This window comes from Sorex fumeus, unplaced genomic scaffold, assembly GCF_029834395.1.
Source record: "Sorex fumeus unplaced genomic scaffold, SorFum_2.1 ptg000086l, whole genome shotgun sequence".
NCBI lineage: Eukaryota > Metazoa > Chordata > Mammalia > Eulipotyphla > Soricidae > Sorex > Sorex fumeus.
Window position 1 is genome coordinate 27,896,728 of NW_026606143.1, and position 23,883 is coordinate 27,920,610.

Here is a 23,883-nt window from a genome sequence, read left to right on the forward strand (position 1 = left end):
GAACACCCCAGTGCTACTTGCAGACATTTTATCTTTTTTTCCTTCTTTTTTTATTTTAATGAATCACCATGAGATACAGTTACAGACTTACAAACTTGCGTGATTACGTTTCAGTCATACAATGAATGATTGAGTACCCATCCTTCCACCAGTGCCCATTCTCCACCACCAATGTTCCCAGTATCCCTCCTGCCACCCCTACCCCTTCCCACTCCCTGCCTCTGTGGCAGGCACATTCCATCTCTTACTCTCTTTGGGTGTTATGGTTTGCAAAAGCCACTTGTTTAAAACTTTTTATTAATATACTACTATTTGCAAAATGTTCATAGTAGAGTTTCAGAGATGTAGTATTCCAACACCAATCCCTCCAGCAGTGTTAATTTATCTCCCCTGATGTTCTCAAGTTCCCTCCCACCCCTATCTTGGCCCCTTGACAGGCACATTTTTAAGTGTGGTTGTTATAGTTTGGGTTTCATACTTGTTGTTGACTCTCTGATTGGGTATATACATATACTATACCTCTACACAAATGATGTACTCAAGCCCCCTTACCCTTGCCCCTTTATTTAAAAAATTCAAAGGTATGGGCTGGGAATATAGCTCAGCAATAGTTCTTCTACCTTGATGTGTGTGGCCCTGGTACTGTCTCCAAAATAAATAAAAATCATACATGAATCCGAAAAGGATTGTCATAAATCTCCGTATTTACATTAACTAGACTTGATGGTTTCACATCTTTTCAATATTTACTTCATGTGGTTGTTATATTTACTTTTATAATCACTTAAAATAAACTCCAAATATAATGATATATCACCTGTAGATATGGTCAGAAAGTCAGTTCTTTTTTGTTTGTAACAGGGAGTAAAGGTTTCCTAAGGTCCTGAGATATCTGTTTCATGGCCATGTCCACAAACTGGTAGAGTCTTACACTTAGCTCAGATACTCATTTCTTTAAAATTAGTACATTTTCTTAAAGAATTATAGTACCACTGTCATGCACAAAATAAAAGACTCCATAATATATTCATATACTCAGCTTATATGAGTTTTTCATAAAAATGTTTGCGGTGCTCAGGGGACCACATGGGGTGGTGGGAATCGAACCCAGGTCAGTTGCATGCAAGGCATGCAAGGCAAACACCCTACCTGTGCTATTGCTCCAGCCCCTCCAGATATCTTTTGAATAAGTTCAAGTCAGAATTCAAACAAGATCCCTGTATCGCATTACATTTCTATGTCTCTGAAGTTTGGATATGTTTTGTTGTATCTCAACAACTTTGTTGAGATATAATTCACAGGCTATATGGCTCTCATTAAAGCGTATCGTTGATTAGCATTTAGTGAATGTACAGAGTAATGTGGTCTCTTAAGTCATGTTTGGTACAGAATTGTTGTGTCCACACTGCCGCCTTGGGATGGAGCGATAGCACAGTGGTAGGGCATTTGCCTTGCATGAAGCCAACCTGGCTGAGCCGGGTTCGATTCCTCCACATTCTTGGAGAGCCTGGCAAGGTAGTGAGAGTATCTCACCTGCACGGCAAAGCCTGGCAAGCTACCTGTGACGTATTCAATATGCCAAACACAGTAACAACAAGTCTCAAAATGGAGATGTTACTGGGCTCGCTTGAGCAAATCTATGAACAACAGGAGGACAGTGTTTGGGCTGGAGCTATAGCACAGCGGTAGGGCGTTTGCCTTGCATGTGGCCAACCTGTCCGAGCCATGTTCGATTCTTCCGCCCCTCTTGGAGAGCCTGGCAAGCTACCGAGAGTATCTCGCCCGCACGGCAAAGGCTGGCAAGCTACTCATGACGTATTTGATATGCTAAGCACAGTAACAGAAGTCTCACAATGGAGACGTTACTGGGCCCACTTGAGCAAATCGATGAACAATGGGAGGACAGTGCTACAGTGCTACACTGCCTCCTTCGTTTCCTTGACCCATTGAAAGACTAGATAGGTTCTCTGTAGTGTCCTATTTTCTAGATTTGCCTCCTTGTTACCTCACAATGTTGTTTTGGGGCCACACTCAGCAGTGTTCAGGACTCCTGGCTCTGTACTCAGGGATCACTCCTGGTGGGGCTTGTGTGCAAGGAAAGTGCCCCCTACCTGCTGTATATCATTTCAGCCTCCTCATGATGGTTTTGTGGATGATTCTCTGACCACATAAATTTCTGAAGCTGCAAAATTGATTAGATTCAAGTTCAACCTATTAGGCAAGAGTACATATGGGTAATGCTACATATGTGTCATATTATAATCAGTGTTACATGCTATCGGGGCATATAGATTGTCTCCCAGAATGATGCGTGGGTTCTAGTGACCATGTAACCTTCTCATTGTCTAGTTCCATTTATCCTCTCAGGATCTGGAGCCATAGCACAGCGGTAGGGCGTTCGCCTTACAAGCGGTCAACATGGCCGACCCGAGTTCGATTCCTCCGCCCCTCTCGGAGAGCCCGGCAAGCTACCGAGAGTATTCGATATGCCAAACACAGTAACAACAAAGTCTCCAATGGAGACGTTACTGGGCCCGCTCGAGCAAATCGATGATCAACGGGAGGGCCTTTACCTTTACCTTTTATCCTCTCAGGATCAGCAATAGAGTTTCTATAGTACACTTGAGAATTTTCCCATCATCATTCTCTAGCACTTGTCAATGCTGACAATTGCTTAATTATTTTCATTGGCGAGTTCAAAACTTCCTAAATTGTGTTATTCCAAACAGGCAGACAAACAGAATTCTGCCATTCATCACATTTATTTTATTTTATTTTTTTTTTTTTTGCTTTTTGGGTCACACCCGGCGATGCACAGGGGTTACTCCTGGCTCTGCACTCAGGAGTTACCCCTGGCAGTGCTCAGGGGACCATATGGGATGCTGGGAATTGAACCCGGTCGGCCGCGTGCAAGGCAAACGCCCTACCCGCTGTGCCATCTCTCCAGCCCCCATCCATCACATTTATTTGCAGTTGATTTTAGTTTGTTTATTTTCTTTTGGACAATACTCGGCTGTGCTCAGGGTTTACTCTTGTCTCTGTACACAGGTGTTGCTTCCAGCAGGGCACAGAGGACCATACAGGATGTCAGGGATTGAAGCCGGTATGCCGTATGCACGGCAAGCACCCTAAATGCTGTTCTATCTCTCTGCCCCCTATATAAATTTTGTAAAGAAGCACTTTTTCTTGCTAAGTAGGGCCATTAGATTTGTTAAATATAAGTTGGAATCTAGGGCCAGGGAGATAGCACAGAGATTAGGATGTACACTGGCCATGGTGAATTCCCAAACAAACACTTTGAGGCTATTTCAAGCTCCACAAAGCCTGAGAAGCACTGTATCCTCAACCCTAACATTAACTGTGCAGTCCAGTTGGCTAAGAATCACCAGTTGTCCTGAGCACCACTTGGGAGGCCCCCAGAGCGCCCCCTCAATCCTGCAAATGTAAGTCAGGATTGGTGTTTGATTGCCCTTTACTTAGATATTTCGGGTGATGAATTTATTAATTAGTGATGGGATGGTTTTTCTGTTTCTTTCGGTTTTTGAAAAAAAAGCTGTGAACTCGTGGATTGTAATGTGGGAAGTGCACCTAGTATATGTAGCCATTGTTCTTCTGCATGCTTCAAGTTTGCCATCTTTGGTCCGAGATGCTGCTTTAAGCTGGCTCCTGTGATAAACTCTTTTGACATTTCTTCTCTCTCTGCTGCAATAAGATATCTTGGGCTCCTCCTATAGGTTTCCTGCTCAAGGCCTGGAATCGGCCATTTCTCCAAGGGATCATTTTAGTGGTGTTTAGAGATATTTAGTAGAGACCCAAATCTGGGTATTACACCTGTACATTGTTCCTCGTCCTAAAATCTAGGCCTTTCCGTGAACAGAATTAGGATGTATGTTAAGGAAACCAACAACCTTCCTATGAGTTTGTATCTTGAGCTCCCTGTCAAATTGAAGTGCACAGACTTCACGTCCTTTAAGTTTGTGCTTTATCGTGTTCTTAGCTTGAAATCTTGGTTCTTAACCAAAGTCACACACAGGACTTTCAAACTGAGAGGAACAAATTGTCTATGGGTATGGAGAGAGACTGGTACAGCTTTGCTGTTGGCCCAGACAGAGTCTCGGGCCTATGGGAAGCCTGATTTGTATTAGAAACTCGAGGCAGGCATCTGGCAGCAAGGTCTCTTGTGCTGCATCTTAACTTGGAAAATTCAGCTAAGATTAGAGAACCCTTTTGTGATTCTGATCTGGGGGAAGAATCCATCCATCTGCTCCCTCTCCAGCAGCCCTCACTCATCTGCTGCTCTTAGCAGCTGGCCTGGGACTCTGTGCCTATTACTGTGGGTCTTACTTAATGTCCCCCCCCCCAGCTGACACATTCTGGTTTTCTAAGCTACTATTTCTCTTTTTTTAGATGTAGGATTTCTGCTATTTATTCAGCCATTGATTAAGTTGATTGAATTGGGCAAAAACTCCACATTACTTTAAAAAAATTTTAATTGAATATCCATGAGATAGACCATTGACCATTACACAGCCGTTCATAATTGCATTTCAGTCATACAATGATCCAGCACCCATCTGTCCACCAGTGTAAATTTCTAACCACCAATGCCCCCTTTTTCCCTACCACCATCTCCCAATGTCTCCACCCCACCCACAGATTCCCTCTATGGGAGGCATTTTCCTTTTTGCTCTCGCTCTCTCCTTTTCCTTTTGTGCATGATGGTTTGCAGTATAAGTGCTAAGAGGTCATGGTGTTTTTTCAGGTCATTTGGTATTTTTATCGAAATGGTAAGGGTGGAGTAGCTTTTCAACCGGGTGGCCGCTTTGGGGTGTGAATGTGACTGGGTAGGCTTCCGGTAGTACAGGGAGGTGGGGGGAGGTAGACCATCCCAACTCCACGAAAACCTGGAGATTTCAGTCACAAAACCCGCATACCAGAATTTTCAGCAGATTATGGCTTGGTGAGATCTATCCTGAGATGGTGGAATCAGGCCAGGGGCATGTCAGCGATTTTGGATTATGGGAGCAAGCAGCTACAAGTGTCTCTGCTTGTCTGAGATTATCTGCAACTTTTGATCTCTTTCAAGATTTATTTTTGGGTATCTGAAATAAGGTCAATAAATAAGCTTGTATAGCTGAGCTGGAAGTGGTTTGTGGGCATGGCTCCCATATACCTAACTTTTGGCTGTTTAATTTCTTGGTGAACTTGGTCCCAAGTTGTTGGTTCAGCCAAAGGCACAGCAGCAATTTTGGGGTATTAGGAAGCCTGAAGGCACCATCAGGCTGCTGATGCACTAGCTCTGCAGGTACAGGTTGACCTGCTGGCAGTACCATACCCCCATCAAGCTACTATTTCTATTCCTCGTTTCCAGTGTTGTTTCTTCACAACTTAGGATTCTGCCACAATGATCCATTCTCCTTTTTCCTTTTGAAAAATTGTTGCCTTCAGAAAGTGGAAAGAATAATTTACTAAACTCTTATTACCCTTCAGCTAAATTGAATGGTCAACATTGAAACACATTTGCCTTACTCTCTCATCTTCTGTCAATACGCATGTATGCACATATCAGCCATTAGTAGTTCACCAAGCAGCTTCCTCAGAATAAGATAATTCTCCTGCATTGTTTATTCAATAAATAAAGTGGTGTGAGCTCTCTCTCCTGCCATATGTGTATGGTGGTCTGGGGCTACTTCCCTCACCCCTGACGGCCGATGGCAATGGGTGGATGAAGGAGGAAACGTGGGCCTGGGCCTGGCTGTTTGGTGATCAGTTACAGTTTATTCCAATCTTGTCTCCCCCGTCTCCTTCCAGTCTCACCCACTTTCATATTTCTCCTCCTCATGCCCACTCTTACAGCCTTAGTTATAGCCCAAAATCATGAGGTATTGGGGTAGCAATTACATGTAGGTGTGGTTATACAATCAATGGATCATATAAAGTCCTTCCCTCAGGGGAAACTTCTAGAACAAATTCTCACCCAGCAAGGCATTCTGCCTAAGGGCGAAATACCATCTAGGGGTGCATTTTTCCTTTCCTTAGTCCAATAACCATTAAACATTCATCCTAATTCTACTTCTTAATAATATTAGTCATTTTGTATGGACACAATAAGAGATACATTAAACTTATAGGGTGGCACTCCTGGGGACATCTCTCTACAGATACCAAATTACAGTCCTCAGGCCAGGTTAGTTCTTCCTAATTCCAGCAGGGTCCTTATCCATTTGTTTTTCTTTGGATCATGACAGAATTTGTCCATGACTGTGCTCTTAACTTATAGTTAAGTATTATGGTACTTGTCCTGTCTCATTTCGATGTCAGGGTAGCTTACATCTTGTCCTGGGTCCATCAATTTCCTTCGTTGGGACTCTGCTTTGGGCACTAGGAACTAAGGGCAACTGAGGCTAAATCAAGTAAATATGACAGATGGCCAGGAGTAAATGTTATTCGGAGTCAAACTCCAAGTTACAAAAGCATAGTATTAACTGTTTTTCTCTGTCTATACATAAAGGACATTGCTCTAAAGTATCTACAAGTGTCCCAGCATCCCTGCCACCACCTCATAACAGACATTTTTGAAGCATATAGTCAGGTTGTCTTGTAGAATGTGTTACAACATATTTTTGATGTTTCTGCATGGTTAAAATCAGATGAAGCCTTATGGCAGCTGGCATTCTGTTTTTGAAAATGTGAAATTTGTAGTGTTTAGATAAATCCATAACTAGAGCCTCTCCTAATTGTTCTGGAGTTCTTTAGCAAAGCAATCAGCAAGTGATAGCCAAAACAAATAGCAAAGACTTTAAAATGTAGGTAATTGTTTATTTCCAGTTGTATTAGGTAATGGCACTAGTTATACTGTATTCTTTTGTGTTTTTTTCTCCTTAGGCCAGCATTTATAAATCCACTAATTCTTGAAAGCCCAGAGGAAGAAGAGCTCTTTAGACAAGGAGAAAGTATGGAATTTTTTTATGATTTTCTAATTTAATTAATTGAATGTTTATTTTTTATTTCTAGTTTGTATGTTTTCGTTGACCTATCATTCCTTTGCAATATTATGAAATTTCAGGGCTTAGCTTCACACCTTTCTATGTGTGTAATTGTTACTATCTCCACCATCAAATTTCCAGTGCCAAAAAATCTCTGCTCATTTCTCCGTTCTCCACCCATTCCCCCTGGTACCTACCATAGATTTCACTGAATCTAAGCATTTTGTTTTGTTAAACAAGCATTAAGTTTTGTTGTCTTGACAGTTTATTTGCTTTAGTAATTCACATTCCACATACCAGTGGCACTATTGGATTATTGTCTTTCATTACTTTTTTCACTTAGCATAATTACCTTGTCTATTTTTTTTTTTGCTTTTTGGGTCACACCTGGCGATGCACAGGGGTTACTCCTGGCTCTGTACTCAGGAGTTACTCCTGGCGGTGCTCAGGGGACCATATGGGATACTGGGAATCGAACCCAGGTCGGCTGCGTGCAAGGCAAACACCTACCCGCTGTGCTATCTCTCCAGCCCCATTACCTTGTCTATTTTATTCCCAAAGTACCCTTTTATCTTTTAATAGTATAGTACTCCATTGTGTGTGTATATATCTGTCACTGTCATTGTTCTCCCATTGTTCATCAATTTGCTTGAACAGGCCCAGTAACATTGTGAGACTTGTTACTGTGTTTGGCATATCGAATATGTCACAGGTAGCTTACCAGGCTTTGCCGTGCGGGCGATATATGTACATATATATATGTATTTAGTTTCTCCATATTACTTTACACAGTGGTGTTATTAGTTTACATTTCCAGTAACAGTGTACCATGGTCCCCATATCTGCATACCCTTGCCAACATTTGTTTCTAATCTTTCCTTCCTTCCTTCCTTCCTTCCTTCCTTCCTTCCTTCCTTCCTTTCTTTCTTTCTTTTTGGCCAATGATAAGTCTTTATTTCTTTCTTTGATGCAGTTCTCCTTCCCCCTCCCTTAGATTTTAAAAAAAATTTTATTAGTGAAACACCATGCGGTACAGTTGTAGACTTACAAATTTTTGTGCTTGGGTTTCAGTTATACAATGATGGAGTATTGTATCCCTCCACCATCACCATCCAATCCCTCCACCAGTGCCCATTCTCTACCACCAATGATCCCAGTATCCCTCCCGCCATCCCCCCATCCCACCCTGCCTTTGTGGCAGGGCATTATTCCCTTTTGTTCTCTCTCTTTCCTTTTGGATGTTGTGATTTGCAATAGAGGTATTGAATGGCAATCATGTTGTTTGGTCTATAGTCTACTTTCAGCATGCATGTCCCCTCCTGGAAGGATCCTTCCAACACCATTTACTTGGTGTTCCCTTCTCTATCTGATCTGCCTATTCCCCCAGCATGTGCAGCTAGCCTCCAAGCCATGGAGCAAACCTCCTGGTACTTATCTTGACTATTCTTGGGTGTTAGTCTCCTATTTTGTTATTTTATGTTCCCCATATGAATACAATCTTTCTATGTCTGTCCCTCTTTTTCTGACTCATTTCACTTAGCATGATACTTTCCATGTAGTACCACTTGTTTGTAAATTTCATGATTTCATCTTTTCTAACAGCTGCATAGTACTCCATTGTGTAGATGTATCAAAGTTTCTTTAACCAGTCAGTCATCTGTTCTCGGGCACTCAGGTTTTTTCCAGATCCTGGCTATAGTAAACAGTGCTGCAATGAACATACAAGTGCAGATGTCATTTCTACTATACTTTTTTTGCATCATGGGGATATATTCCCAGAAGTGGTCTTGCTGGGTAAAATGGGAGCTCAATTTCTAATTTTTTGAGAAACAGTCATACTTTTTTTCAAAAGGGCTGAACCAGTCGGCATTCCAATCAGCAGGGAAGGAGAGTCCCTTTCCCCCACATCCACACCTGCACTGGTTGCTTTTGTTCTTTTGGATGTGTTCCAGTCTCTGTAGTGTGAGATGATATCTCATTGTTGTTTTGAGCTGCATCTCCCTGATGATTAGTGATGAAGAGCATTCTTTCATGTGCCTTTTGGCCAAACAGATAAACAAATTGGACTATCTTAAACTAAGAAGCTTCTGTACCTCAAAAGAAACAGTGACCAGAATACAAAGAAAATCTACAGAATGGGAAATGATATTCAACCAATACCCATCTGAGAAGGGGTTGATATCAAGGATATACAAGCCACTGGTTGAACTCTACAAGAAGAAAACATCTAACCCCACCAGAAAATGGGGCGATGAAATGAACAGAAACTTTCTAACAATAAATCTTAAGTGTATTTTTAAACATTTTTTTTCAATCCCAACCTTAAGTTACACATTTGGGATAATGACCTTAAGAAGCTTGTCAGGGCCAGGGAGAGTTTGGGGATAAGGCACTTGCTTTGCATGTGGGCTGAACGTGATTCAGTACCTGGCACATATATTGTCTGCCAAGCATTGCCAGGAATGATCCCTGAGGAGCACTTAGCCAGGAGTAAGCCTTCTGTATAGCTAGGTGACCCCAAAGCAAAAAGTTAGTCCAGTTTACTTGTATATAATTATAGTAGTATCTGATAATATTTTATATTTATATAGAGCCCTCCCCGCCCCAAGGGACCCAGCCCTGGCAGCCGACCTCCAGAACCCAACCACCGCCATGCTCCAGGCCACTTTCACATGCTCGGGCCGAGCCTCACGTATGAGTGAACATATTCCTGGACTGCGCGGCCACTTTCCCAGCTGCGCAATACATCATAATATACTCCCTACTCATTTTCCATAATTACCACACCATATTTGATGGGGCTCAGACAGTAGGCAACAAATCATAGAGAGAAATATATATATATATATGTTATATATATATTCCTGACTGGGAACACCTGTAAAGGTGATTAGATGCTGCCCCAATAGCCTCCATCCCTCTCGTAGAGCCCAGCAAGCTACTGAGAGCATTCCACCCGCAGCGCAGAGCCTGGCGAGCTACCCATGGTGTACTCGATATGCTAAAAACAGTAACAATTATGTTCCTCATTCCCCCAACCCTGAAAGAGCCCCCAGTATGCCATCGGGCTACACTACCACGTGACAGGGGCGAATGGAGACGTTACTGGCGCCCACCCGAGCAAATCGATGAACAACGGGATGACAGTGATACAGTGATAGTATCATTGGAACTTCACCTCTTCTATCTCTGAATCCTTATTTGGTTTTCTGTTTGTTTGGCTTTGATGCTGGGGATTGAATTGAGAGTCTCACACATGCAAGGCAAGTGCTTTACTTCTGAGGTGTATGACCATCTCTCTGATTCTTTTACTAGAGTCTTTTTCTTTCCCTTTTTATGACACTAGCAATAGGTATATTTATTTTATTGATCCTTTTAAAGAACCAGCATGTAGTTTCATTGTTCTTTTGTATGATTGTTTGGGTTTATATTTAAGTTATATTGACTCTGATGATTTTGAGCCCACACCCTGCAGTGCTCAGGGACTTCTCTCAGGGAGTTCCCTGGGATTGTTTCTGGCATTGCTTGAGGGACCTTATGGTGTCAGAGAGCAAATCTGGGCTCCTGATGGGCAAAGCATTGCAGTAGCCCTTTGAGCTATGTCCCTAGCCCGCTACAATTTCTTTTTCTTACCTCTGCAATTTTTGTCATTTCCTTATGCTCACTTTGGTTCTGTTTCTTCCTCTGTTTTTAGTTCCATCTGGTGCAAAGTGAGATTTTTCAGTTGGGATGTGTCGTGTTTATTGATATTGGACTGTGGTATAGCAATGAACTTCCCTCTTAATACTCCATTTGCTGAGTCCAGAAGAGATAACTGGTCTCTCTTTATTTTTCTTTGGGTACTATTTTATTTCTCTTGATTATTATGTTTGTTCAGCCAAGAGTAATTCAGAAGCATGTTTTTCAGTTACACATGGGTGGGAGTTTTTCTGTTTGATTTTTGTTCCCAATTTCTATTCTCATACTATTGTGATTGGAAAATATCTTTGATAATTTTAGTAGTCACAGATTTGTTAAGACAGTTGATCTATTGTTGAGAATGTTCCATGTGTACTTGAGAAAATGTTTATTCATTTATTTTAGGATGGAAGTTTATATACATATCTATTAAGTCCATATATTTGATTCCTTCACTTAATGACATTAATTCCTAAATGAATTCTTTGTCTGAATTACTGTATATTGTTGCAAGTGGTATGTCAATACCCCTACAATTACTGTGTTGCTCTCAGTGAGGTTTATTAATAATTGTTTAGACAGGTTGTTGCCTCTGCATTGTGTGCATATAGATTGAGACTATTATAGTTTTCTGCTGTATCATCCCCTTGATCAGTATATATCTATGTCTTTAATTGAAAGTGTATTTTATCACATATGAAAATCATTCCTTTCCTTTTCTCTCACTGTAGACTTGGAAGTCCTTGCTCTGTCTTTACTCTGAGTTACATGAGACCATTGTATGATTAGTATAGATGGCTCCTGATTTTAATTTTTTTATGTATTCAGCTACCCTGTTTTTTTGGATTGGTGAGTTTGGACCATACACCTTTAGGGTCCTTATTTGATATATGTTGCTTACTAACTACTCTACTTTTTGTTTTCAAGTTGTTTGATGTCCATTGTTTTATTCCAGTTTGTTTCTATTTTTTCATTTGGATGTATTTATCTGTTGATTTTCTCCATATAGTCATTTTTTCTTTTAATGTCTCTACTCCACATTTTTGTTTTGTGATGACCATGAAGAATGTATCATAGTTTATTGAAGTCTTTTTTAGTGCTGGTAAGGGCTAATTGTCATTGGAATATACTTGTCTTCACATTTTCTTCTTTCCCTTTTATTTGTTTTCTCATGTCACTATTATTTTTCTGATACTTTTTATTACATTTATTGAATGTTCTTCTGATGATTCGTCTTTTCAAGTAAAGTAACTTTTTTCCTGCCCCATCCTCTCTCCTTCCATCCTTCCTTTCCTTTGTCTTTGGACCACACCCAGCAATGCTCAGGGTTTCCTCCTGGCTCTGTTCTCAGGGATCATTATTTATGGTGGACTCAGGGCAGTATATAAGGCAAGACAAACACCCGACCTCGAATTTTGGCCTCCTTTTCAGCATCTCTTATAGAGCACATCAGGTAGAGGTAAATTCCATTCACTTTTGTTTGTCCAATACAACTTAAAAAGCAATTGAGATGAAATTTTAAAAGCACACTAATTTTACTACTGAGGCAATTATTTAAAAGATGTATTAGTTCCTCATAAATCAGGTATCTTAATTCAGCCAAGAATTTACTTGATTTGGAATGATTTTCATATGTGATAAATTTATTTATTTACAAAATTGAAAATACCTTATTTTGTTTCATATTTTGATAATTTTATTGCTCAGATAATGCATATTAAGTAATTTGTTTTCTCATTTTTAATTAAGTGGGAACTGCATCTTACTGAATGAGATGCTGGTTTGGACTCTAGATCAGGAGATTTAGAGATCTCACTTGAGGCTGTGTAATTTCCATCTGGAAGCAAAGAATCACTGGACATTTTAGGTAGACCCCACATCCTATTGTGGGATAGCTTGTGGTGGGAAATCTATACCTTCCAGGAAGTTTTAGAAATCTTGAAATACTACATCTCTAGGGACCAAGACACCATGGTTAGGAAACTCCTGCCCCCAGTGCTATAATAAGACCTCGTGATTGTAGTTGCTTCTTCCATGTTGCAGTGAACAAGGGGAAAAGGGTTGCCTTTTCCTCTGCATCATTACTGAAAATGGCTCCCAGTGCTGAGGAGAGGACAACTGTCCACGAGCTGTTTCTTAGCACACTGGATCCAAAGTAAGTGAGGGCGCTGAGATTCCAGACTGGGGAAGCATTTAAAACCTAGCAAGTGCAAGAGTGCTTTTGCCTGAATATATTGCGAATTGTTCAAAAATATTTCACATTTTAGCATGAAAACTTTTTTTGCTTATTTGTGTTTTGGGCCACACCTGGAATTGCTCAGGGCATACTCCTGGCTGTATGCTCTAGGATCACTCCTGGTGGTGTGTAGGGGACCATCAGAAGTGCTGGGGATTAAATCCAGGTTGGCACTGAGCAAGGGACAAACCAACACACTGTACTATTTCTCCACCCCCTGAAAACTATTAATTTAACATGTTTATAAAAACTCTACTTATAGGACCATTAGTTTTCAAAGTCGAGTTTTGCCCCCTAATGCAGTATGGATGGAGAACTCAAAACTGAAGAGCTTGGAAATCTGTCACCCTCAGGTACTGTACTTTCGTGAACAAGCTGTTAAACAAGACTAGCTTGCATTTGTCATAGTCATCAAAGATTCAACCCATGTTGAAATTGAACTGTCTTGTGTGGCATTACTACTTCCTTTGTTCTGTATGGGAGGGTGTTTCCAAATTTCTATTTAGTAGGCATTATTTTCTGTTCAATAGGAGCGGAACATTTTCAATCGTATCTTTGGTGGTTTTCTTATGAGGAAAGCTTATGAACTCGGATGGGCTACTGCATGTAAATTCTGGTGAGTTAGACTTGTGGTAGTCTGAGACACAGTTTCTATTATCACAGTGAGTTGAAACATTTTGCATGAATCTAGACATTAGGAAAAAGTTCCATTTTAAAATAAATAAGATTCTTATAGCAGCTGGACTTGAATTTCATTTTAGAAACCTCTTACCCTGACTATGTAAGTTAGTACCTTAAAGACTATTGCTCTGACCTTGTAAGTTAGTCCATTAAAGACCTACTGGGAAAACTAAGTGAGGAAGGAAGAAGATACAGTGAATTTGACATTGGCTGGTCACTGTCTTCTCATACCATTTCCTGCTGGTGTGGTTATTTCCCCTATATTTAGGTTTATTTTTGGGTCACTTGAATTTGACTTTTGTCAGTTTTCATCAGAACTAGAGATGATATGAATTTTTCAACTCCATTTTGTGTTTCCCACTAGTGGTTCCCAGCCATTTGTAGTAGCTGTGGATGATATCATGTTTCAGAAGCCTGTTGAAGTTGGATCATTGCTGTTTCTTTCTTCCCAGGTAGGTGTGTGATGAGAGATGAGACTCAATTTCGTTTTTATCATTTGAATCAGGAGAAATGTTTTCATGCTAGAAAGCCACCCTTTCTCTTGTGTATGCCTTCCTCTTCCTAATGTGATTGATTAACTACCATGTTCATGATCTCTTAGGTTTGTTTTACTCAAGGCAATTACATTCAAGTCAGAGTTCACAGTGAAGTGGCCTCTCTTCATGATCAAACACATACAACCACCAATGTTTTTCATTTCACATACATGTCAGACAAAGAGGTGCCCTTGGTTTTCCCCAAAACGTATGGAGGTAAGCAGCAATGACTCTTGATCCCTAATGAAGGGCAGAATTCTATAGAAAGTGTGTCTCTCTTTGAGTTGTTGGGCAAAACTCACTGATACCTGTCATTGCAATAGCATATTTAGGAGGTTTTGCTTTTGAGATCCTTCAGCTCTGTAGGAGAAGATGCCTTGTGGCCCTCATTGCAGCTGTTGCTGTATAGTCCCCCTGGCTGTTGTCTGAGGTGGGTGCCAGTTGCAAGCAGCTATTGCTAGTCCTCTGGTAGTTAAAGATTGGTATTCCAGAGGGAGGGGTGGGACTCAAGGCTTGCTCAGTTGGCACCTTTCACACCCCTAGCCCAGCCATACACATATACTCCTAGATTTACTTGCTCATTGCTACCCCGGTGTCACCCGGTAGCCTTCTGTTTGGTGATGATGTTTCTAAGGTCTGAGAGTTTCTCCAGGGTTTTCTCTCTTCTGTTTCAGAGTCCATGTTGTATTTAGACGGGCGGCGCCATTTCAGCTCCATGACTTTGCCTGTGAATGTAAGAAAGGCTTCCGCTATGGAGCAATAAGAAAACCCTTCTCTGTTGAAGACCAGTGCTCCACAGTGATGAAGACCCGATGAAATGTATTTTCTTTAGGGTTTATTCTTATCCTTGATAGAGAAGAATGAGTGCAGCTTTTTGGAAATCAGAAAATCAGGACGAGTGACTTGGTAGAGCTACTAAATAGTAAATACTCCCCAAGAAGTTTTCATTGTAAACATGCTATTGTGTGTATTGTCTGCTAAAGAAATTAGAGTAAATTTGTAAATCATTGGATATATTATTTTCTCATGCACAAGTTACATCTTGGGACTCTTGGTGTACAGCATTTAGGCCAAGGTATTGAGGAAATTTCTGTGTGTGTGTGTTTATGTGTTAAATGGAAATAAATTCCAGCATCTCACACACATGAGTTACGCTCTCTGCTGCTGACCTACATATATACCTATCCCTTGAACAGCATTTTTGGCCTAATTGTTGCTGAAATTCCCCCTTTTGTTCTGAAAATCCCCCTAATTTGTCACATTTTATTTGTATTTATTTATGGTATTCTTGTATTTAAAATTTTTGTTGTTAGCAGATGGTAGATGATACATTGGGGTAAACAGATTGAACAGAAAAATAATGGCATCAAAAGAGTCATACCAAGAAGGGTCCAGAGCTTTAGATGAAGAATCCCAAGATGACTTGCTTGTTCATTATTTTCTAAAAACATTTTTACTGAAGTGACACTATGTGTTCATTGAACATTGACCAGACGGCTCTTCAGCACATTCCACTAGGATCCTGGCAAGACATATCTGATGCAAACACAAAGCAATACAAATAACAGCTGCTTCTACCTATAGACCATTTACTATGTCCTATGCAGACACTGCCCCAATCTCATTGCATGTACTAATTTGTTTATTTCTTTACCGGTGATGTGAGGTTGATCTCTAACCACCTCTTGAGTTAGATTACTCAGGAAACTGAAGCATGGTGAGCTCATGAGCTCATGTTCCTTTCTCGAGGTCCCACAGTAAGTCATGGTGCCGGGATTCAGACCCAGGAAGTGTGGGTCTTGCAGCCCCCTTTTTCTTTGTGTGTTTGTTTCTGTGGTCCACACCTGGTGGTGGTCTGGGACACTGTTCTTGGCTCTGTGCTCAGGAGTGCCCCCGGCAGTGCTCAGGAGATCGTATGTGGTACCAGGGATTGAAACAGGGTCAGCTGCAAGGCCTCATGCAAGGCAAGTTTTTTATATACTCTCTCTCTCCCTCTCTCTCTCTCTCTTCCCCCCCTCGCCCCCCAACACCTCATATTCTTGTCAGTACATTGTGCTGCTTCTGGGAATATAGTCAAGTAGTTCATAACCAACCTGCATCAGTGAGGACCCCAAAGAAAGGTATTCCTGTGAGTCCGTAGCCATGACACAGTTCCTTCCTTGCCAGGCCTGGAAGTTGATCGATTGCAGAGGGGACAAAACCTAGGTCACACAGAAGGAAAATGCCACTTCAGGCAAGGTGCTGCCAGGGAGGAAGCAATATTCCTTTGTGGGGTCTAGCTCAGTCATTTTAGAACCATGTAGGTTTCTTTTTTTTTAATTTTTTAATTTTTTAAAATTTTTATTAGTGAGACACCATGAGGTACAGTTGTAGACTTACAAATTTTGTGCTTGGGTTTCAATTATACAATGATCAAATACCCATCCCTCCACCAGTGCCCATTTCCCACCACCACGGATCCCAGTATCCCTCCCACCTCCCATCCCCCCCATCCCACACCCTGCCTCTGTGGCAGGGCGTTCCCCTTTGTTATCTCTCTCCTTTTGGGTGTTGTGGTTTGCAACCATGTAGGTTTCTTTTAAACAATTCATCTCAGTTGAGAGTGTATTGAAACTCAATAAACATTGACAAGACCTGTGGCACAAAACTGTGTATTGAAACTGCAGTCAACATCGACATGACAGGTGTCTGGCACAAATAATCATGGGAACAAAGTCAATTCCTAGAGGTGTGCAATTCTATTTGGAAATCCAGCCCTTACTGCACTGTACTGGCCTGCTGACTTGTGTCTTAAAGCTCTGGCACCATTTGGAGCCTCATTTGTCATTTTGCAGTGTTTAGCACATCTTCATTAAACCCAATGGGGGTCCCCTGATAGCTGGTGGAAGGTAATGATCCTGGGAAGTTGTGGAGCTGCATTAAGTGGAGTTGATTATGACACTCACAACACGCTGTTTGTTGCATAGATGATAAATTTTACATTTCACCTGTTCTTTTGTACCTGAAGGTCTTTCTAGAATTTGCCTCAACATATATAAGCATGTGCTTTATCACTTGAACCACATTTCTGGTACCAAAAATTACATTTGTTGACTGTTAACTGTCTTTGTCTGAATTATACTGATTAAACTTAGGAATTTGCTTATTGTTCTCTTAGTTCAATAACTTGTCTGATTCATTTTCAATATTGCAATCTTAACACAAAATCTGTTATAAAATAAAGGTTTTTGCGTTGTGAGAAATGGAGGTTTAGTCTTTTTATTACAGCTTATTTGCTTATTTATTCATTCTTAGGTATCAGGGAACCCAGACTGTCATAGAGTGAAGGCATATGTTCTTCCACAGAGCTACATTCCCAAGTCAGAGCTGGAGGTTTTTACACAGGACACTAAGAAGATGAGATGGCATGAATTTGAAGGAGGTATATAACAGGTTCTAGATATTTAGTGTTCTGTCCCTTATCATGAAGGAATTAAAAACTTTTATTGAAAACTAGTAAATACTAATACTACTAAGAGTATATCATAGAATTTCCCAGTATGGTTAGAATGGATTTCATTTTCTAATGAGTAGTCTGTGCTAGATACCCCAATTTCATTGCAGGCATGTTTTATCAACTCTTTGGTTTTGCCTTTGGTAGCCATCAATGAGAAACAGAAATGGTTCTTTTAGCATTCGTTTATTCAGAGTTCTCTTTCTCTAGTGTTCTTTATGCTGCGTTGTGTTTGCATATGTGATGCTGTTGTTCTGTTTCTTATAGAACCTGATTATGCTTTGCACATCTGCTTTGCAACTTGTATTCTCTTGATATCATTTTTTCCTTACCTTTTGAGTGAGTCACAAGCTTGATTCCTGAAGAACTCAAGTTTTCTCCCTCTGAAGAACACTCCAGGGAGTGCGCTATTTAATTTTGTTTCGTATGAGTTTGTATAGAGAGCAGATTTACTCATTTTATTATTATTTACTCATTATTTTAAATTAATTTTTACTTGTATCAGTTTTCAATACAGTGAAATTTTTGTTTCACTGTTGCATAGTCATTAGACCAGTTCCTCCATCAGTGTCTCAAGATCCTTGCACCATTATCCAATGGAACCTTTTTTCCTTTCTGAGCATAATGTCTGATTCTGTGGGATGGCTGTGCTCCCAAGGGAGGTTCTTTTGCTGGATATGGTACTAACCTGTGTGGGAATTCATCCCTCTAGCAAAAAACCCCCAAAGTTGGGATATCCCCTTAGGTAAAATAGCTTAGGTATTAGTATGCAAAGGGTTTGCAGATATGCACTCAGGAAAGAATAGAATGGCAGGAAAGAATAACATAGATGACAACTGTCTGCTGGCTGCAAACCTGTGTGCTGGGAAAGCATAGAATAAAACTATTTAGGGTGTTCTAGACTTAGGGGACAACCTGGGCAAACGTTGAATAGAAACTGTCACCACATTGCTTTATTTTGCTCTATTATTTTAAGAGTTCTCTCTGATGGGCTGTGTGAAATACTCCAGCCTCTGATTTTCATGTACTTATTATAGGATGATGTACTTAATGACTATGTAAACTAAAGCAGTGGCTCATGTGCTGGAAGCCCAGGTCGATGAGCCATATGGTATTGAATAAATGGCCAGCCTGTGAGACCACTAATGGCTGCCCAAGGGACTCTAAAGCTTGGGCAGTCCTTGTGTGTGTGCGCTTGTATGTTTGTCTCATTCTCTCTGACCAGCCTCACTGGCCGAGGCTGCAGGACTTGTTTGGCAAGATTTCTGACAGACTGGACCCACTCAGGGAGCTGAACACAATTTGAGGTTTACTGGGAGTCTGTCTGGGGCTGGAATATCTGGCACTTCAGCTGGGGTGGTGGCTGGCCAGGCTACTCCAACAAGCTGGTTAGAATTTGTAAATGGAGGCTTTTAAGTGGTGGTACTCTGTGGAAGCCAGGTTCTCAGGTTCTAAGGTCCATCATTCTTCTACCTTTCCAAGTCATTTTTTAGAGAGGGAATGATAAGTGGTGTCATGGAAGTTGTCAAAGGTGAGCATGGGGGCTGGAGTGATAATACAGTGGGTAGGGCGTTTGCTTTGCATGTGATTCACCTGGGTTCAATCCCTGGCATCCCATATTGTCCCCAGAGCACTACCAGGAGTAATTCCTGAGCGTGCAGCCAGGGGCAACCACTGAGAATCACCAGCTGTGACCCAAAAAGTAAAAAAAAAAAAGGTAAGCATTGGGGAGAGATAGCTGGGAGCTGGGGCTGTCTCCACGATAGTGCACATGTCTTGTGGGCATAAAGGCAGGTTATCACAACAACATAGAGCAAGGAAAGAGAATTTATTTTTAAAAGTATTGGGTTAAAATTCATATTGTCTTAAACAAATATGCGATAAAATTCTTTGAAAGTTTGGTTCTCAGGTAATGAGGTAATTGTATATAAAGATTATACATCATGATCATGATGATGATATTTTGGGGGGTACCACACCTGGCGGTAGCTGTAGCTTCTCCTGGCTTGGTGATTGGGCATCACTTTTGGTGGTTCTCAGGGGACCTTGTGGTGCCAGGCATAGAACCTAGGCCTCCTGCTTGCAGAATTGCGCCCAGTCTGTTGAGCTATCTCTCTGTCCCTGAAACATATTTCAATAGAAACACAGAATTGCATATTTATTACCTGAAATACCTTTTATTAATCACGTTAAACTTTTTTGTTGTTGCTTATCCAGGAGCTGCAAACTTGGTTGCAGTGTACCAGGGGTTGTACTCTTGGCTACAGTATGTATGCACAGGGCTTGTACTTAGACACTGAAAATCTCACTCTGCCTTAGATGGTGGGTCAAGCCTTGAAGCCTCACACTTGCAAGGCAGGTGCTTTACCACTTAGCTTCATCCCTGGACCCTTTCAATAAGTGTTACTAGAGTGTTCCTGCTTATCCTACAGTACATATTATGAATGAACAAGCTGCTGCCTGAACTAGGGCTCACTTTCTTTGGACCAGGTCAACTTGACTAAGCTGTTATTATTCACATGGGTTTTCATTCACATTTTCCTTTTACAGCTGAAAACTGTTGTCAATGGTGATAAAATCTGTTCTGAAGTGAGTTTGATCTAAAATTGTTTTTTTTTTTTTTGGGTGGGGGCACACCTGGTGCTGCTCAGGGCTTACTTGGGGCTCTGTACTCAGGGATCACTCTGGGTGGGGCTTGGGGCACCATATGTGGTGCTGGGGATTGAACCCAGGTCTGCTTCATTCAAGACAAGCATCCTACCCACTGTACTACTGCTCCAGCTCCCAGTCTGAAAATTGTAGCTTCCTCTATAACACATTGTATAATCACATAAAACCAGGAAAGAAACCTTTTTAAAAATTTTAGTTGTGCGATTTAAAATTCTATAACATTGTCAGTGATAAGGTTTCATGGATACAACATTCCAATACCACATCCCTCACCCATATATGTTTCCTTTCACCACTCTCTCAAGGTCCCCTTCACTGCCCTCTTCCCCAGCACCACCTACCCCCACACATACCTCAATGCCATGGTAAGCCCAGTTTTGTAGACCAGTTCTTAGATTCTGTTGCTTTTGACCTTTTGCTATTTCTCTACAATGTTGTTTTATGGGCACTAGTAATGTCTCCATTGTGAGACTTGTTGTTACTGTTTTTGGCATATTGAATACGCCACGGGGAGCTTGCCAGGCTCTGCCGTGCGGGTGGGATACTCTTGGTAGCTTGCCGGGCTCTCCGAGAGGGATGGAGGAATCAAACACGGGTCGGCCGCATGCAAGGCAAACACCCTACCTGCTGAGCGATAGCATGTGGCCACCCAGGTCGACCCAGGTTCGATTCCTCTGCCCCTCTTGGAGAGCCCAGCAAGCTACTAAGAGAATCTCGCCCACATGGCAAAGCTTGTCAAGCTACCTGTGACGTATTCGATATGCCAAACCCAGTAATAACAAGTCTCACAACAGAGACGTTACTGGGCCCGCTGGAGCAAATCAATGAACTGTGGGAGGACAGTGCTACAGTGCTATAGATTTTTTCTATTCCATATATGAGAGATCACTTTGTGTCTTTCTCTCTCCATCTGTCTGATGATTACCCCCAGTTCTATCCATGTAGCAACAAATTGCATGATTTTGTCTTTCCTTCTTGTTAAAGGCAGAGGAAGTGAGGCACATTTGGCAAAGTTTAAGTCAGGAATTCTTATAGTTGATCAGCGACTGTTCTCCCTCTCTGAAGAGAAGAGCAGCAGCCCAGAGTGTCTTCCTGAGTCTTTTATGGAGCCTGTTCACCTCCCGTTCCCACACTAGGCAAGCAAGCAAACCAGATACAGAAGCCAAAGATAAATGATTAGCAAAGATATCTATTGATTACAAAATAGGACTATTAGAAGGACAATGTGTGAACAATTCATTGATTAATATAGAAACCCTCCAAAATAAGAAACCAAAGATAAAACAGTTGAACAATAGTTAAAAAAAGACATCAAAACAGCACAGTCAGATAATAGTTAAACAACTGATTGATTGGTACATGGACTAAAAATATTAGCAATAGTCTACCCTCTTTATTGATCCCCCCATGTCGTCATCCAACTTGTTTTTCTGCCAAGCCAGCACATGTCCTTCTTTCTGCCTATCTGCAAGGCAAGCACACATCCCACTTCTCTGCCAAGCTCACTTGCACACACATCCTGCTTGTCGGCCACATGAACATGCATCCATCTGTCAAAGGAGCTCATGTTCTGCTAAGGTCAAAGACAGTTTGCCTCTTTCTCAAGGGACTGGGGTCAGTTGGACTTCCACACTTATAACTGAGTAGTAGTTCACTGTGTATACCTACCACAGTTTATCCAGCCATCTGTTCTGAACACTGGGTTATGTCCTGATTTAAGCTATCATGTATTGTGTTGCAATGAATACAGGAGTGCAAATGTCTTTCTGATTTGAGTTTTGGGGCACTTTGGGGTCGGTGCCAAGGAGTGGAATTGCTGGGTCATGTTAGAGCTCAAAATCTTAATTTTTTGAGGAGTTTCCCAAAAAATTGAAACAGTTGAAATATTGAAACAGTTGAAACAATTGAAACAGTTGAAAAAATTGAAACAGTTGAAACAGTTTCCCAAAAAAATTGAAACAATTGAAATATTGTTTTCCAAAAAAATTGAAACAGTCAACATACCCACCAGCAGTAAATGAGGGTTTCTTTCCCCCATCCCCCATCCATGCCACACAGGTTGTTTTTATTCCATTTGATGGGTGCCAGTCTCACTGGTGCTGAAGTGATATCTCATTGTTATTATGATTTGTATTTCCCTGGTAACATGATGCAATGCATCTTTTCATATACTTATTGGCCATCTGTATGTCTTCTTTGAGGAAATTTTTGTTCATCTCTTCTCTTTTTTGGCATTAAATGTATTAATATGGTGGATCATGTTTTTATGTTTAATGAATTTCTGAAATTGATTTAAAAATTAAGGGTCAGATAATACAGTGTGTTGGGCACTTGCCTTACACGCTGCCAACCTCTGATTGATACCCAGCACCACATATAGTTCCCTGAGCCTGTCAGGAGTTAACCTTGAAGGGAGAGCCAGTAGTAAGACCTGACCACCACTGGGTATGGCTCCCAAATGAAAAGAAATTAAATTTAAGGGACTAGAATAATGGTGCAGCTGGTAGGGTGTTTGCTTTAAATGTGGCCCACCTGGGTTTGATCCCTGGCATCCCGGATTAGTCCCCCAGACTCCACCAGGAGTAATTCCTGAGTGCAAAGCCAGGAGTAACCCCTGAGCATCGCTGGGTGTGACCCAAAACAAAACCAAAAACATCAATTTAAAAACTCATTGCTTAAAGTTTGGATTTAACATTTAAACAGTAAGAACAAACACAGACTTTAAGTCAAAAATTGGAAGACAATATTTCAAGCAAAAAAACCCCCAAATACAAAAAGGCTATTTTGGCCACACTTGTATCAGACAACATTGACTCATTGACTTTGGGCTTAAAAAAGTTGTAAGAGGGGCTGCACAGAGGGGAGGGTGTTTGCCTTGTAAATGGCAGACCTGGGTTCGATTCCCAGCATCCCATATGGTTCCCTGAACACCGCTAGGGGTAATTCCTGAGGGCAGAGACAGGAGTGACCCCTGTGCAATGCATCACTGGGTATGATCCAAAAAGAAAAAAAAAAGAAAAAAGTTATAAGAGACAGAGCGGGTCCTTTACTAATCATCAAGGGATAAAACAACAGCAACAAAAAGACAAACCAAAAAACTTACTGCTTCTTGCAAAGAAATGGAAAGTTATTTTTAATAAAAATTGGGCGTACCCAATATGCCAAATACCAGTAACAATGATGGGTCTCATTCTCCTAACCCTGAAAGAGCCTTGAATATGGCACATTTTAGAATCTCAGGGCTAGGACGAAGGAGATGTTACTGGTGCCTGCTCGAGGCAATCGACGAACAACAGGATCATTGTGATTGTGATCGTGATTTTAATAAAAAAATTTAGGAGCCATTATTTACACTGCTGTTGATAATAGCATGTTAGTCATACAGTAGGAGAATAACAGAAGGCCAAAATAAACAGAATCAAAGGACTAGTTATTCAGTATTGAGTCAAACTTTTATTTGACTCAGCTTCAAACCCACCACCAGTGTCATGTCCCTCCACCAATATTCCTGGGTTCACTTTCACTCATCTCCCTAGCAGCCTCATCGTTTTGATCAAATCATTACAGTTTGCTTCATATGTTTACAATAGTGTTTGCTTTTAT

General features: G+C 41.1%; 1 protein-coding gene across 1 annotated transcript in view; it reads left to right on the plus strand.

Annotated features, from left to right (window-relative positions):
• Positions 1-15,181, plus strand: part of LOC130039314 (acyl-coenzyme A thioesterase 9, mitochondrial-like) — a 35,161-nt gene extending 19,980 nt beyond the window's left edge. Inside the window, exons 10-16 of the mRNA XM_056131165.1 lie at positions 6,886-6,953; positions 12,708-12,819; positions 13,163-13,253; positions 13,431-13,516; positions 13,946-14,033; positions 14,183-14,333; positions 14,792-15,181. Coding sequence (XP_055987140.1) covers positions 6,886-6,953; positions 12,708-12,819; positions 13,163-13,253; positions 13,431-13,516; positions 13,946-14,033; positions 14,183-14,333; positions 14,792-14,880 — 685 coding nt within the window. The 3' untranslated portion in view covers positions 14,881-15,181. The remainder of the gene's footprint in view (positions 1-6,885; positions 6,954-12,707; positions 12,820-13,162; positions 13,254-13,430; positions 13,517-13,945; positions 14,034-14,182; positions 14,334-14,791) is intronic.
• The last annotated feature ends 8,702 nt before the right edge of the window (positions 15,182-23,883 follow it).